Source organism: Arachis hypogaea, chromosome 3 (genome assembly GCF_003086295.3).
Source record: "Arachis hypogaea cultivar Tifrunner chromosome 3, arahy.Tifrunner.gnm2.J5K5, whole genome shotgun sequence".
In the NCBI taxonomy this organism is placed as follows: Eukaryota; Viridiplantae; Streptophyta; class Magnoliopsida; order Fabales; family Fabaceae; genus Arachis; species Arachis hypogaea.
In genome coordinates, this window is record NC_092038.1 from 22,401,171 (window position 1) to 22,414,939 (window position 13,769).

The 13,769-nt window shown below is 30.1% G+C and overlaps 1 protein-coding gene across 1 annotated transcript; it reads right to left on the reverse strand.

Moving 5' to 3' along the window:
* Positions 1 to 1,572: 1,572 nt before the first annotated feature.
* Positions 1,573 to 12,528, reverse strand: LOC112789855 (probable O-methyltransferase 3). Its single transcript, XM_025831947.3, has 2 exons — positions 11,687 to 12,528; positions 1,573 to 2,047 (listed from the first exon to the last, which is right to left on the reverse strand). The coding sequence occupies exons 1-2, from the start codon at positions 12,455 to 12,457 to the stop codon at positions 1,730 to 1,732; spliced, it is 1,089 nt and encodes a 362-aa protein (XP_025687732.1). The 5' UTR covers positions 12,458 to 12,528; the 3' UTR covers positions 1,573 to 1,729.
* Positions 12,529 to 13,769: the final 1,241 nt, after the last annotated feature.

A 13,769-nucleotide genomic window follows, 5' to 3' on the forward strand; every position in this document is an offset into this window, starting at 1 on the left:
TAAAATTCACTTGTGATGAAGTGGAAGCAGTTGATGAAAGAGAGTTGTAGTTGTTCATTTGAGTGTCTTGATTTTGTGATGGTGAAAGAATCGGTTAGTCAAATCTATGAAAATAATGCCAAGCAATATGTCCAAATCGGCCACAAACTTGGCATTGAGGTATTGGTTGTTGATAAAAAGACCTACCACCCCTAAAAGGTCGACTTCCGCCTCTCCCATTTCCTTTTATTGGACTGCCTCTCATAGTATTTGGCATAGAAGGAAAAGAACTTTGAGTAAAATTAGCTTGTATAAGAATATTATCTGACTTTCTAAACTTATTCATCATGTCATCATGAGTCAATACCGGAATTTGTACTTTGCAAAGACTATACATCTCAAGTTTCGCATTGATTGTGATTAAAAGACTTTGATAGTCTTCATTTAAACCATCAAAAATAGCTTCTACATGTTCCTCTGTCGAAAGAGGATAACTTAAGGCTGCCAAAGAATCAGCAAGATTTTTAATTTTTGAGATATAATCTTGAGCAGACATACTATGTTTCTTGATCAATTTGAGTTGTGCTTTAAGTTGTTTGACCTTATATTTGATGGATTTCTCGAAATATTCTTCAATCTTTCCCCAAATTTCATAAGCAAAGATGCACTCAACCATTTTACTCTTGAAATCCAAATCCATAGAGGAAAGCATTCATGAGCCGAGATTATAGTCGTCCTACCTCCATTGTTTGAATTGTTGAGATTCAATTTCAACTTGCTGATTTGCTGTGGAATCAAATTGAGGAGAAATTCGTGTTGGATGGAGATGATTTTCAAGATCTTGTCTTCGAATTATAAAGAGAGCTTGTTGTTGCCAAGTCTTGTGATTATTCTCACCAAATTTGTTACTGATTGGGTGAAAGAATTTCTGATTGAAGAAATTCGGAAGAAAATTGTTGATAACAAAAGAGGAAGGAGGAGTGTTGTTGGAATTGGAATTGGTAGAATCTTCATTAGAAAAAGTCATGAATCAAACACCTAAAGTTTATGATACTATAAAAGAATTCTTGCAGCAGTAGCTTTATAGCAGAAAAATAAAAAGAAGAAAGAAAAATAAAAAATTAAAGAATAACAATATTAAATTGAATTCAAAAAAATAATAAGTCACTAAAAAGACCTAAATAAAATTCTACTTCTTTATTTATATAGCACAGTTAAGTTAAAACTAATTCTCTACAATTGTCATAACTAATCATCGTGTTTCTTAATTATCTTAACTCTTTTTAATCAAAAGTTACACTCCTCGACATTCTTTACTTTCTTTCTTTTTCTGTGCCAAGTATTCACGCAGGACGAAAAAAAGGCATGAGATATATAACATAAAAAAAATAAACTATTGAACAATTATTGATCCAACAAGCAAATAAAGGATAAACACACAAAATGACAATGCAAAATGAAATAATTAGGTATGAGTCATTGATATGATGTATGAGGAAATCGTTTGCCACTTTCATCTAGTGCTATATATAGGATCTCTGAAACGTAACAGAAAAAGATTCATACAAGCTAAGGAATAAAGACAAAAGGAGATGAAAATAAATGTTTCTTATTTTCTCACAGCAACAAATACATGAATTCTTTATTTTTTGAATATAAAAAATTAAACAAATTTCACACACAGCATTCAAATGCGTATTAACATATGATGCCCATTATTTCACAACATGCTTCTTACTACTAGCAATTTTTATAGAAAGATTTCAATGAGAGATCTTAATCCCAAAGCTGATAAGTTTATCTTGTAGCTACTAAAACCAGCTGAAAAAATTAAGTTTGCCCATTCTTTTTCATTTCTCTCTTTTCCGTCGACTTCTACCATCATGAACATATCAAAGAAAAGTTGGGTTTCAATTGATTCAATATCTTTATCACTCTTTTCATCACTCACTACCATATCAATGACAATAACTTTTCCTTTTCTTCCCTTGCTTCTTGTGATAATTGCTTCCTTGCATTTCTTCAGTATTTTGATACATTTCTCGTCATTCCAGTCATGCAATATATACTGCATTTCAGGCAACGTAAACATTATAATGAATTAATAACTATTATTTGAATCACTACTTGCATATCATATAATTATTACCCTAAAGAGGAATACAAGAAAAAATAGTATTTGTATTTAAAAAATTGTTACAAAAATTATTAACTTTATTATTAAATAATTTGTAAAAAAAATAAATTTGTTATATATAAAATTATTACAGTAAATTTAATTTCGTTACAAAATATTCTGTTAATAAAAATAGATTATTATAAAATTAAATAATATTTTGTAATAGAAAAACTTGTTATAAAATTGGTTTTAACACAAAAAAAAAAAAGAAAAATTGAATATTAGACGATCCCATGCTTAATGATGTTAGTTTTAATCCATCATTATTGTATTCATTATCTGATTTTTAAAGTCATATTGAATATTGAATGATTTGGCTCAACTTGTTCCTTGTTTTGATAAGTTTTTTCTTGATTGGAATGCTTTTTTTTTTTTATCCGTGGTTTCAAAAAAAGCAATAATTTCCACTCTCTCTAATATAAATCATGGCAAATTAAAGTGGATGAGACATCACTAACCATAATTATTTTCTTTAATTAATTTAGGGCAACGGACTAGTCTAATTTATTTAGATCCAATTTGTTTAACTTGACAAGTTAAATAGGTTGGTCCATTTAAACTTGTTTTATTCATAAATTATAATTTTTTAATCCAAACTATTTATGTTTAGTCCAATTGATTAAATAGATTGGCTCATTTATTTTTTTATTTTATTATTTTAAAAAAATTAACAAAAAATATTACTTTGAAGTCAAAAGTAAAAAAATAATATATTTTTTAATTGATAGGTCAAATTTTTAGATTGAATTAAGAAAAATATTGCCATATTAACATATTGTCATATTGGCCATATTTGACCTGCAAGCTAATCTGTTATTGTTTTGGATTAATCAGGTTTAACCTGTTTAATTAATCTAAAATTTTAACGAACTTAATTTTAGAGGTAAAATTTATCTATTTAAATCGATAAATAAGTTAGTCCAATAAATTTAATCCATTTTAACGGTGCTAAATCCACTCACTATTAACCAAAATAAATAATGAGTTCATTAGCTTATATGTCGTTTAAGAACACATTAAAATTATTAATTCAAAGGTTTTACATAAAAAGTTTATATATAAACTTTAAATTTTTAATATATTTATTCAATAAATAAAAAAAATTTCTACTAATAGTATAACGTTATATATTTCTTTAATTAAATCATAAATAATTTAAAAATAATCCGACTATAATTTAGAGGTAACACGGTTTATTGATCATTGGAGAAATTTTTTTTTAATATTGGGCTCAGAACAATATTATTCCTAAAATTGACTCATTATGTATGTTATATCGCATTTTTTCAAATTTATTAAAATAACAAAATAGCAACGCTGTTTTTATTTTCATAATTTAAAAGAAAAATAAAAAACGAAACAACGCCGTTTTTTATTTTAATAATTTAAAAAATAATAAAAAAAGTAACGCCGTTCAGCATTGTGTCACGGTAAATTTTAGAAGGTTAGATTTAACAGTATTTGTATAATTTTTTGGAGTGTTTGAAAATATTCTAGATGGTTTTGAAATGTTCTAAAATGTCCTAGAAAGTTCCGAAATACTCTAGAAGGTTCTAAAAGACTCTGGAAGGTCATAGAGTGTTTTAGAAGAATGTGGACATATATAGGAGTATAAAGAGTAGAATGGAAGAATCTAAAAATATTTAGAAAGTTGTGGTATAATGAATATTTGTAATGAAGATTCTAGATGATTAATCTAGACCATTAGTTAGATTTAATCCTAACCATCCATTGAGGAGGTGGATGGCTATAAATAGGAGGTGAGAGTTAGTGTGAATGTGTGTGAATCATTTGTAACAAACGTTTGAGCAATAAAGTGTTCTTCTACTAAAGCTTCTTTTCTCTTGTGTTCTCTTGTGTTCTTAACTTTCTTGCTAAGTATTGATGGTTAGGCTGACTTGGTCTTAACTTAAAAGGTTGAGTAAGTCTGAGTGCCAGCACGGTAGCGTTGGAGTGTGTCCAAGGTCGTGACAAATTGGCATTAGAGCAAGGTTCGAGAGGGAGCACAAGTGGTTTGTGGGTATGGCTTCTAGTATCATCATGGAGCATGTTGAGTCTCAAAGGGGGAGGAATGCTATTCCTTCTCAATGGGGAGGTAAGAAGGTTCGTTCTTCAAGTGAGCCTAGAGGTAAGGACTCTAACTTCCTAGAAGAGAGAGTTTCTGTGTTAGAGAATGTTTTATCCTCTATGGATGAGCGTTTCCAAAGGATAGAACATGATAAGGAGACCCTCAAGGCTCACGTGTTGGGAGAACTAGATGCTTTCAAAGAAAGCATGCTCCAAATCGAAGAGAAGCTTGAGAATTCCTTGAAGCTATTTGAGGAAGTTCGAGTTTGGTTCGAGGAGGAAAAATCTTGACCAACCATTATAAGGGAGACGACAAAGATTGATCTCCCAAAGCCAAAGGAGTTCAAGGGCATGAGGGACGCTCGAGAGGTGGAGAACTTCCTATGGCAAATGGAGAGGTACTTTGAAAGCCAAGGGGTGGTCGAAGAAACAATAAAGGTACGCACTGCAGCCCTCTACCTTTCTGATAATGCTACTTTGTGGTGGAGGAGAAATTGCGTAGATATGGAAAATGGTACTTGCAACATAGCCACATGGGAAGATTTCAAAAGAGAGTTGAAAAGACAGTTCTTCCCCGAGAATGTGGTTTATGAAGCAAGAAAGAAGTTGAGGGAGTTGAAGCACAAGAGTACGATTAGCGATTACGTAAAGGAGTTCACCACTCTCACGCTTCAAATCCCTAACTTAGCATCAGAGAATGCATTGTTCTTCTTCATTGATGGACTCCAACCTTGGACAAAGCAAAAACTACAAAGAATGAATGTTAAGGATGTTAATGAGGCCATCGTGGTGGCCGAATCACTCACTGAGTATCATAGGGGAGACTCTAAACCCAAGTTTTCCTCCAAACCTAGTTCTACTAAAGGTGGGGGATACAAGGGGAAGAGTTTCTCAACCAAGAAGGAAGGAAAATACTCTTTAAAGAAAGAGTACGAGGAAAAGAAGAAGGCTTTCATGCCCAAAGGAGGATGTTTCGTGTGCAAGGGACCACACCAAATGAAGGACTATCCCAAGTTAGGGACTTTGGCATCTATCGCCGAGAAACGAGAAGCTCAAACTCAAGTAACTGAGTGTGTTGGATCTATCCAACACATAAATGCTGTGAAGGGCAAAAAAGTAAGTACTGTAAAAAAGAAAGGTTTGATGTATGTCAAGGCCTTTATCAATGAAAAACCTGTCATGGCTATGATCGACACTGGTGCTACATACAATTTCATCACGCCTGATGAAGCAAAGAGACTTGGGTTAAAGATCACCGAAAAGAATGGTTGGTTCAAACCCGTGAATACCAAGGGTGAACCCCTTAAGGGAGTAGCAAAAGGGGTTGAGATAACTCTTGGTTTTTGGAAGGGCCTTGTGGATTTCTCAGTAGCACCCTTGGATGATTTTAAAATAGTTATCAGACTTGATTTGCAAAGGAAGGAAAATATAATACCTATGCCATACTACAACATAGTATGCGTCATAAAGAAAGGGTCTCCATGCATGGTCCCTACAATCTCAAAAGTTGGAGGAATCCCGATGCTCTCGACCATGCAACTCAAGAAAGATTTCAAGAAGGGGAAGATGATGTCTTTGCTACACGAGGAGTCAACGTCCAAAGGAGAAGTTGTTCCCCCTAAAATCAAGGAAGTCCTTGAAAAAAATAAGGATGTGATGTCTCCCGAGTTGCCAAAACAACTACCACCTAGGAGGAAGGTGGACCACAAGATTGAATACAAGTCAGGCAAGACTAGTGTGGTAGCAGATGCGCTGAGTCGCAAAGCTGAGTTGGCAGCCATTTCTATGGTTGAAGGAGATATTGTGCATACCATCAAGGAAGGGTTGCATCACGATCCATTAGCAAAGAAGTTAGTAGAGTTGGCTAGAGAAGGTAAGACCAAACGATTTTGGTTAGAAAACGACCTTCTCTACACAAAAGGGAGAAGACTATACGTTCCTAAGTGGAAAAATCTGAGAAGGAAGTTGGTAAGAGAATTCCACGACACCAAGTGGGCTGGTCACCAAGGTCAGCGAAGGACCTTGGCACTCATTGAATCTTCTTATTATTGGCCTCAAATGAGAGATGAAGTGGAGAGCTATGTGAAGACTTGTCTTGTGTGCCAACAAGATAAGATTGAAAACAAGACACCAAGTGAGTTGTTGGAACCTTTGCATCCATCAGAGCGACCGTGGGAAAGTGTCTCTCCAGATTTCATCTCTGCCTTACCGAAGTCCGAGGAATTTGGATCTATTCTCGTGGTAGTAGATCAATTTTCGAAGTATGCTACCTTTATACCCGCCCCTACTGATTGCACTGTAGAGGAGGTAGCACGACTATTCTTCAAGAATGTGGTGAAATATTGGGGATTGCCTAAGAGCATCATTAGTGATCGAGATCCACGCTTCACAGAACGACTATGGACAGAGCTGTTCAAACTCCTTGGGTCGGAGCTTCATTTTTCAACAAGCTTCCATCCTCAAACCGATGGGCAGGCTGAGAGAGTGAATGTCTTACTCAAGTGTTACTTGAGGCATTTCGTAAGCGCTAATAAAAAGGATTGGATAAAACTCCTCGACATTGCTCAGTTCTCATACAATTTGCAAAGGAGTGAGCCTACAAGGAAGAGCCCGTTCGAGATTGTGACTGGACAACAACCGCTTACACCTCACTCTCTTTCTTTTTCTTACTCAGGGAAGAGTCCTAGAGCTTATCATATGATTAAGTCATGGGAAGAACAAGCAGATGTGACTCGTTCTTACCTCGACAAAGCTGCAAAGAGGATGAAGAAATGGGCAGATAAGAAGAGGAGGCATGCAAGCTATCAAGTGGGAGATAAGGTAATGATTAAACTTCTTCCACAACAATTCAAAGCCTTTCGCAAGGTTCATAAGGGTTTAATCCGCAAATACGAACGGCCATTTGAGATCATTGGACGTGTTGGGGAGGTTGCTTACAAAGTACAACTCCCTCCCTCTATGAAGATCCACCCGTTCTTCCATGTGAGTATGCGTAAACTATATCATGAAGACCAAGATGAACCGAGTAGAGGTAACTCAAGTCGTGCTCCGCCCGTGGTGATTAGATCCTTTGATAAAGAAATCAAAAAGATCTTAGCTAATCGCACCGTGCGACGAAGAGGAGTACCACCAAGTATCCAATACTTGATCAAGTGGAAAGGACTCCCGATAACCGAAGCTAGCTGGGAAACTCGTGAAGATTTGTGGCAATTCCAAGAACACCTACGGCGCTATCATGAACAGAACGCAACGAGGACGTTTGCGCATTAGGTGGGGAAGAATGTCACGGTAAATTTTAGAAGGTTAGATTTAACAGTGTTTGTATAATTTTCTGGAGTGTTTGAGAATGCTCTAGATGGTTTCAGAACGTTCTAGAATGTCCTAGAAGGTTCCGGAATACTCTAGAAGGTTCTAGATGACTCTGGAAGGTCATAGAGTGTTCTAGAAGAGTGTGGACATATATATGAGTATAAAGAGTAGAATGGAAGAATCTAGAAGTATTTAGAAAGTTGTGGTATGATGGATATTTGAATGAAGGTTCTAGATGATTAATTTAGACCATTAGTTATATTTAATCCTAACCATTCATTGAGGAGTGGATGACTATAAATAGGAGGTGAGAGTTAGTGTAAATGTGTGTGAATCATTTGTAACAAATACTTGAGTAATAAAGTGTTCTTCCACCAAAGCTTTCTTTCTCTTGTGTTCTCTTGAGTTCTTAACTTTCTTGCTACGTATTGAGACTTAGGCTGACTTGATCTTAACTCAAAAGGTTGAATAAGTTCGAATGCCGGCACGATAGCGTTGGAGTGTATCCAAGGTCGTGACAATTGTCAAACTAAAAAAATTCTAGTGAAAACGTCAATAACATTCTTCTTAAATTAATTAAAAAAATTCGTCAGGCAAAACGCTAGTAGTTTTTAATTTTTAATTTTTTATGTCTTTTGAAAAGTAAAAGACTTTTCTCATAACAGGATAAAACTCCCGTGAAGTCAAATAACATAATGTAATAAGATTTCTTTATTTAAATAAAAAATTTCATTTACTAATTTAAATTAAAATATAAAAATTTATCAACTTTTATATTTATATAGTATTATTTTTATAATTAATTAATACGAAAATAAATTTTAAAAAATACATACAGTTATAGCCAGCGAAAATAAAATAAATGTATTTTTCCATTTCCTCACACATTACTGCCAAAAATAAAACAAATATTTTTTTTTTCACATTTTCGTTATTGTTGAGAGCCAAAATGGATCGGTTTTAGCCTCAGACAGCTATTATGCTATCTCGTTATCAGTAGGACATGTATATGCTGTCTTTCATTAACTATGTTATTTAAATTTTATAATTTCCTAGTAGTTTAGATTTAAAAGCACCTATTTTAAAGGTTTTATATTTATATATAGGCACAAATGTTAGTTTTATTTATTTTTAAAGTGTGCAAAGTTTTATTTTTATATAAAAAATTAAATAAATTTAATATTATTCTTTTATTAAATCTAGAAAAAATATTAAATAATGTTAGCTATATATATAGTGATAATATAAATAATTAAATAATAAAATAAATTTGTTTATTATTAATTTATTTATTCAAAAAGTAAATTTCAATTCTTTAACATTAATATTATTATTTTTTCTTATTTTTAATAACGTTTTATTAAATGTATACTAACAATATTAAGTATTTTATTTATATTAATAATAGAATAATATTAAATTTATTAAATATTTTAAGAAAAAACATAATATTTTAAAAGTTTAATTATTTTGTTAATTTCTATAGTTTTACCAAATTTATAATTAGATCCTTATATTTTTTTTCAATCGAGTCCCTACTCTACTTTTAATTTTATAATTAGATCTTTTTTTATAGAAAAAAATTAAAATTAACGGAATATTTTTTTTAAGAAATATGTGGTTAAAGATCTAATTAAGTTTTTAATTGCGAATACATTCAATTTGTAGAAAAATATTCAGTTAATTCTAATACTTTTTACGCTAAAAATGATCTAATCATAAAACTAAAAGAAATGTTGAGACTCAATTAAAAAAATTAAATTAAATTAATTTAGTGATTAATTTATTAGTCTACTTAAACAAATGTCAAATATTTAAATCCTATTTTTTATATATAAATATAAAAATTTAATTATAAATTTAATAAAATTATAGAAATAAACAGAATAATTAAATATATTTTAAATATTAATAATAAAACTAAAACACACTTATATAATTACTCAAAAGATTATATATAATATCACAATATCTATACAAAATCCAAGTTGAATGGTGAGAGTTCCTTTTCATCATCTCTCTTATCTAACCATCACTTCAATTAGATGAAAGTTCAATATCTCTCTTTTACATACACCGACACATACATTTTCGCTTCCAAGAACAACGAAAATATAAAAAAGAATATTTTATTTTTGTTGGCAGTGTTCACGAAAGTGAAAATGAAGGTAAATTTATTGCATTTTTGTTGGCGCATATATTTTTTAAAATTTATTTTTGTGTTAATTAACGGTAAAACTGACACTAAATGTACAAATTAATGAAGTTTCGTATTCTAATTTAAAATGATAAATAATTTTTTTTATTTAAATTAAAAAAGTTAGTGTAACACACCTCTTTAACCCATGCATATTAAAAAAATCTAGCTTCATTATTGCTTCTCTAATTTTAGTAAAGGAAAAACTATTCTAAAAAATCGTTAAGAAAATTTAATTATTAAAAAAAATTTTAATTTTAATACTAAAATTATTAAAAAGAATCAATTTTTTTATAATATTTAAGAAAGAGGACAAAATTTTTTTATAAAAAAATAAATATTTTTAATTATTTTTATTTATTTTTCATAATTTTTATATTAATAATTTTTATTTTTCCTAAATTAATAGTAATTTTCATTAATTATTTATTTTTTATTTTTGTGATCTTTTATTCTTTTTCCTCTCATTAATAATAGAAACTCAATATACAAACCCAACAATTAAGAATGAGAACCATTATGAAAATGTATATCACTAAAAAAAAGTTTGTTCTCTAAAAGTAAAATTACGTAAACGTGACGTTTTCCTAAAATCCTAAAATGACGTAAACGTGAATTCACTTTGTCTGCACCAAATAATGGACCATTCTTGTGAAACCTTATAATTTTCATCATATACTAGAGTAGTGGAACCAAAATTTCGTACATTTTGAGTCATGTCACTTTTTTCCTTTGGTATATCCAAGCATGATTTGTATATTGAGTTTATGTTGTTATACCGAATGAGAGGAAAAAAAATTGAAAGATTATAAAAATAAAAAATAAATAAAAATAAATAAATAATTGATGAAAATTACTAAAATTTTTAAAAAAATTATTAATTATGAAAAATAATTAATAATATATTTATCTTTTTTATAAAAAAATTTGATTTTTTTCTTAAGTATTATAAATATTATAAAAAATTTAATATTTTTTAATAATTTTAATATTAATTTTTTTTAATAATTATATTTTTTTAACGATCTTTTAGAATGCTTTTTCCCTTTAATAAACATATATGTAAAATTACGGGTGCAGTTGTGCAGAAAATAAACTGATAAATGTCTCATAAAAGTTAAAATTTTAAAATAAATCATCATGTATTTATATATAAATATATGTATAGTTATTGACAAATTTTAAAAAATTTATTAATAAGAATAAAGTATGCATAATGTGATAATAATTTTTATAATTATATTTTATTATTATAAAATATAATTAATTTTTTAATTATTTAATTAATAAATTAAAATATTTGAATAATAATTTAAATAATAACATATAAATTAAAATTTTATTTTTTTAGATTTTATTAAAAAAATAAATAATTTTTTATTGTGAATACAATTAAATGTCTCTCTTTTTATATATATCACTAAACTATCATTTAAAAATTTATCTTTCATATTATTACAAAATTAATTTTTTATAATATTTATAACTATAAAATTTCTTTCAACTGATATCATTATTATCAATAAAATTAAAGCTAATTTTAAAAAAAATTAATAAATATTGTATATTTGAATCTTACTTTTTATTCAGTTGATTTTTGTTATTATTATTTAATTATTTTTTATTAAATAATCAATATAATATTATTATAAGATTGTAGGATCTTCTATTTATACCATATGGAGATAGACTAGGGGGAAAAAACAAAGTGCAGTCAAATTTGTTTATTGAGTTGAGGCAAATAAATTTTGGTAGGTATTCTAGCAAAGATTTTATAATTTTATAAAATTTTAACTGAGACACTTGTTTTTATATCGTCTGTATATATAGTTTAATTTATTTTTAATAAATATAAAAAATTAATTTTAATTAGTTAATATTAATTAATTTTTTATTATAAAATTAATTTTAACCCTTATTGATTTTTTAATCGGTCAATAGCGAAACTAATTTACCTTCAAGAAAATGGCATCTGAAGGAGGAATTGAGTGAAACATGTCACCTCCAACATATTTGAGATTCCCAGTTCCTTGCAAGCCATGAACAACATGTGGAAGATCAAACACAACACACTCCATTTGTGGAAACGCCTTAGCAAGAGCCTTAGTCATAGTTCCTGTGCCTCCACCCACATCAACCAAAGACTCCAACCCTTCAAACACACCCTTACACTTGTCAAACAAAATACTTGAAACAAATGGAGTATCGGTTTCCATGGCATCATTGAAGAGCTTATTGAGTCTTGGGTCAACGCCAGCATATTCCCAAAGTGCCATCCCATGTGTCATGTAGAACGGTGTGGGACTATCATTTTTGAACCATGCTGGCAACTCGCACCACGGCTTTGTTAAAATTGGATCAAATACGGCGGACAAGTAAGGGAAAAGACTCATGGGGTTGTCTTTAAGCAACAACATGGATGCGTCGGTTAGGGCATAACTCGATTCTGGATCGCCTTTGGAAGAGATTTGTTTAGAGAAAAAGCCAGAATGAGTCAAAATTCGCATCAAGCGGTGGATGAATTGTGTTTTGTTGGGATGGATTTGTAGAGAAGAAATGAGTTTTGAGAGTGGCATGGGTTGGCCATGGTTGTGTATGGCATCTGGAATTCCCAAGTCAATTGCACATTTGAGGGACATGGAATTTATGAAGCTGAAAATCTGGTGCCATACATGGCTTTGAGATTCAAGCAGTTTGGAAGCATAGTCTACACCATTCGATTCCATTATTATTGCTACCTCAACTAGAAGTATATCTGTATGTTTTAATTTGTAGAACACTAAACAACATCGGTCATATTTATAGAGAATCCTGGTGTGTGTCACCAAGATAATAATGAAGGGGCAGTATAATAATAAAGTATGGGGCAAATTACCCAAAAAAATTGAAGTGAATTCTACGTGTCTGTTACTTGTTATCTAATTTTTGCTTAATCTATTTTTGTTGGCAAACTTTAAATATTTAAAAAAATTTTATTTTTATATTTTTAAAATTAAATATTAACTTTTTACTTCTTTTTTAGTTAAACACTATTTTTAGACACCATAATAGTCATTAAAAATTAAATCTCTTCTAATATTATCAATTTACAATTTTCCAAAATTTTATATTTCAGGTTCTATTTTAATTTTATGTAATTCACTGAATACTCCACCAGCAAATTTAAAATTTACAAAATTTACACATAAATTCTGAGAGCCTATAGACTACAGTTCTACATAATCTGAAACACAACAAACATTATGGAAAGCTGTAGTGGTTTATGAAAAAACATAATAAAAACACACACCATAATGTATATATCATAGATTATCACTAGTTTTTATTTTTTATTTTTTCTTTTGATAGGATTTAATTTTTATTAATAAAAATGGATGGTCTAAAATAAACTACAAATAAGAATAGAAAATTGATAAATTCACCAATATTTTAATACATATCTTATTGCTATAAAAGAAAAGAAAAAGTGAGGTTTTTATCTTTTTCGATGTTCTTTCATAGCCCTTCGAGCTGCTGCCAAGACTTCAGATAGGGAGATTTGATGACCTTTAAAGATGAAAACGTTTTTGGCTTTTCAAATCTGTCAGGTAATGTTTGCTGCGAGTTCTCTTCTTTCTTTAGTTGTTACATTTTTTCTCAACTCATTTTTCAATTTCATCCACTATTTTCAGGTTTTTTTCTTGTTGGTCTGGTATGGATAAATTTGCTGCTTGCCAAACATCCTTCAATTCTGTGCACTCCCAGAAGCAATAAAATATTGATTCCTCAACTTGGTTGCATTGCCGACAGATTGGATTCACTGATTGAATTTGGTATTGGATCTTTTGAAGAACAGGTAGTCTCTCATGCATAATCTTTCAAAGGCAATTTTTAATTTTTGGATGACAATTTATTTTTCACAAATTGACCATAATACTTTGTGTTGGCACTGTTCTTGTAGGTATTCCAAAGGTGGGTGAAAAAATTGGAAGCTTATCATGTATGCCTCCTTTTCCTTTTATTCAGGTAACTCTATCTTCTGTTTCATGTATCTGTGTG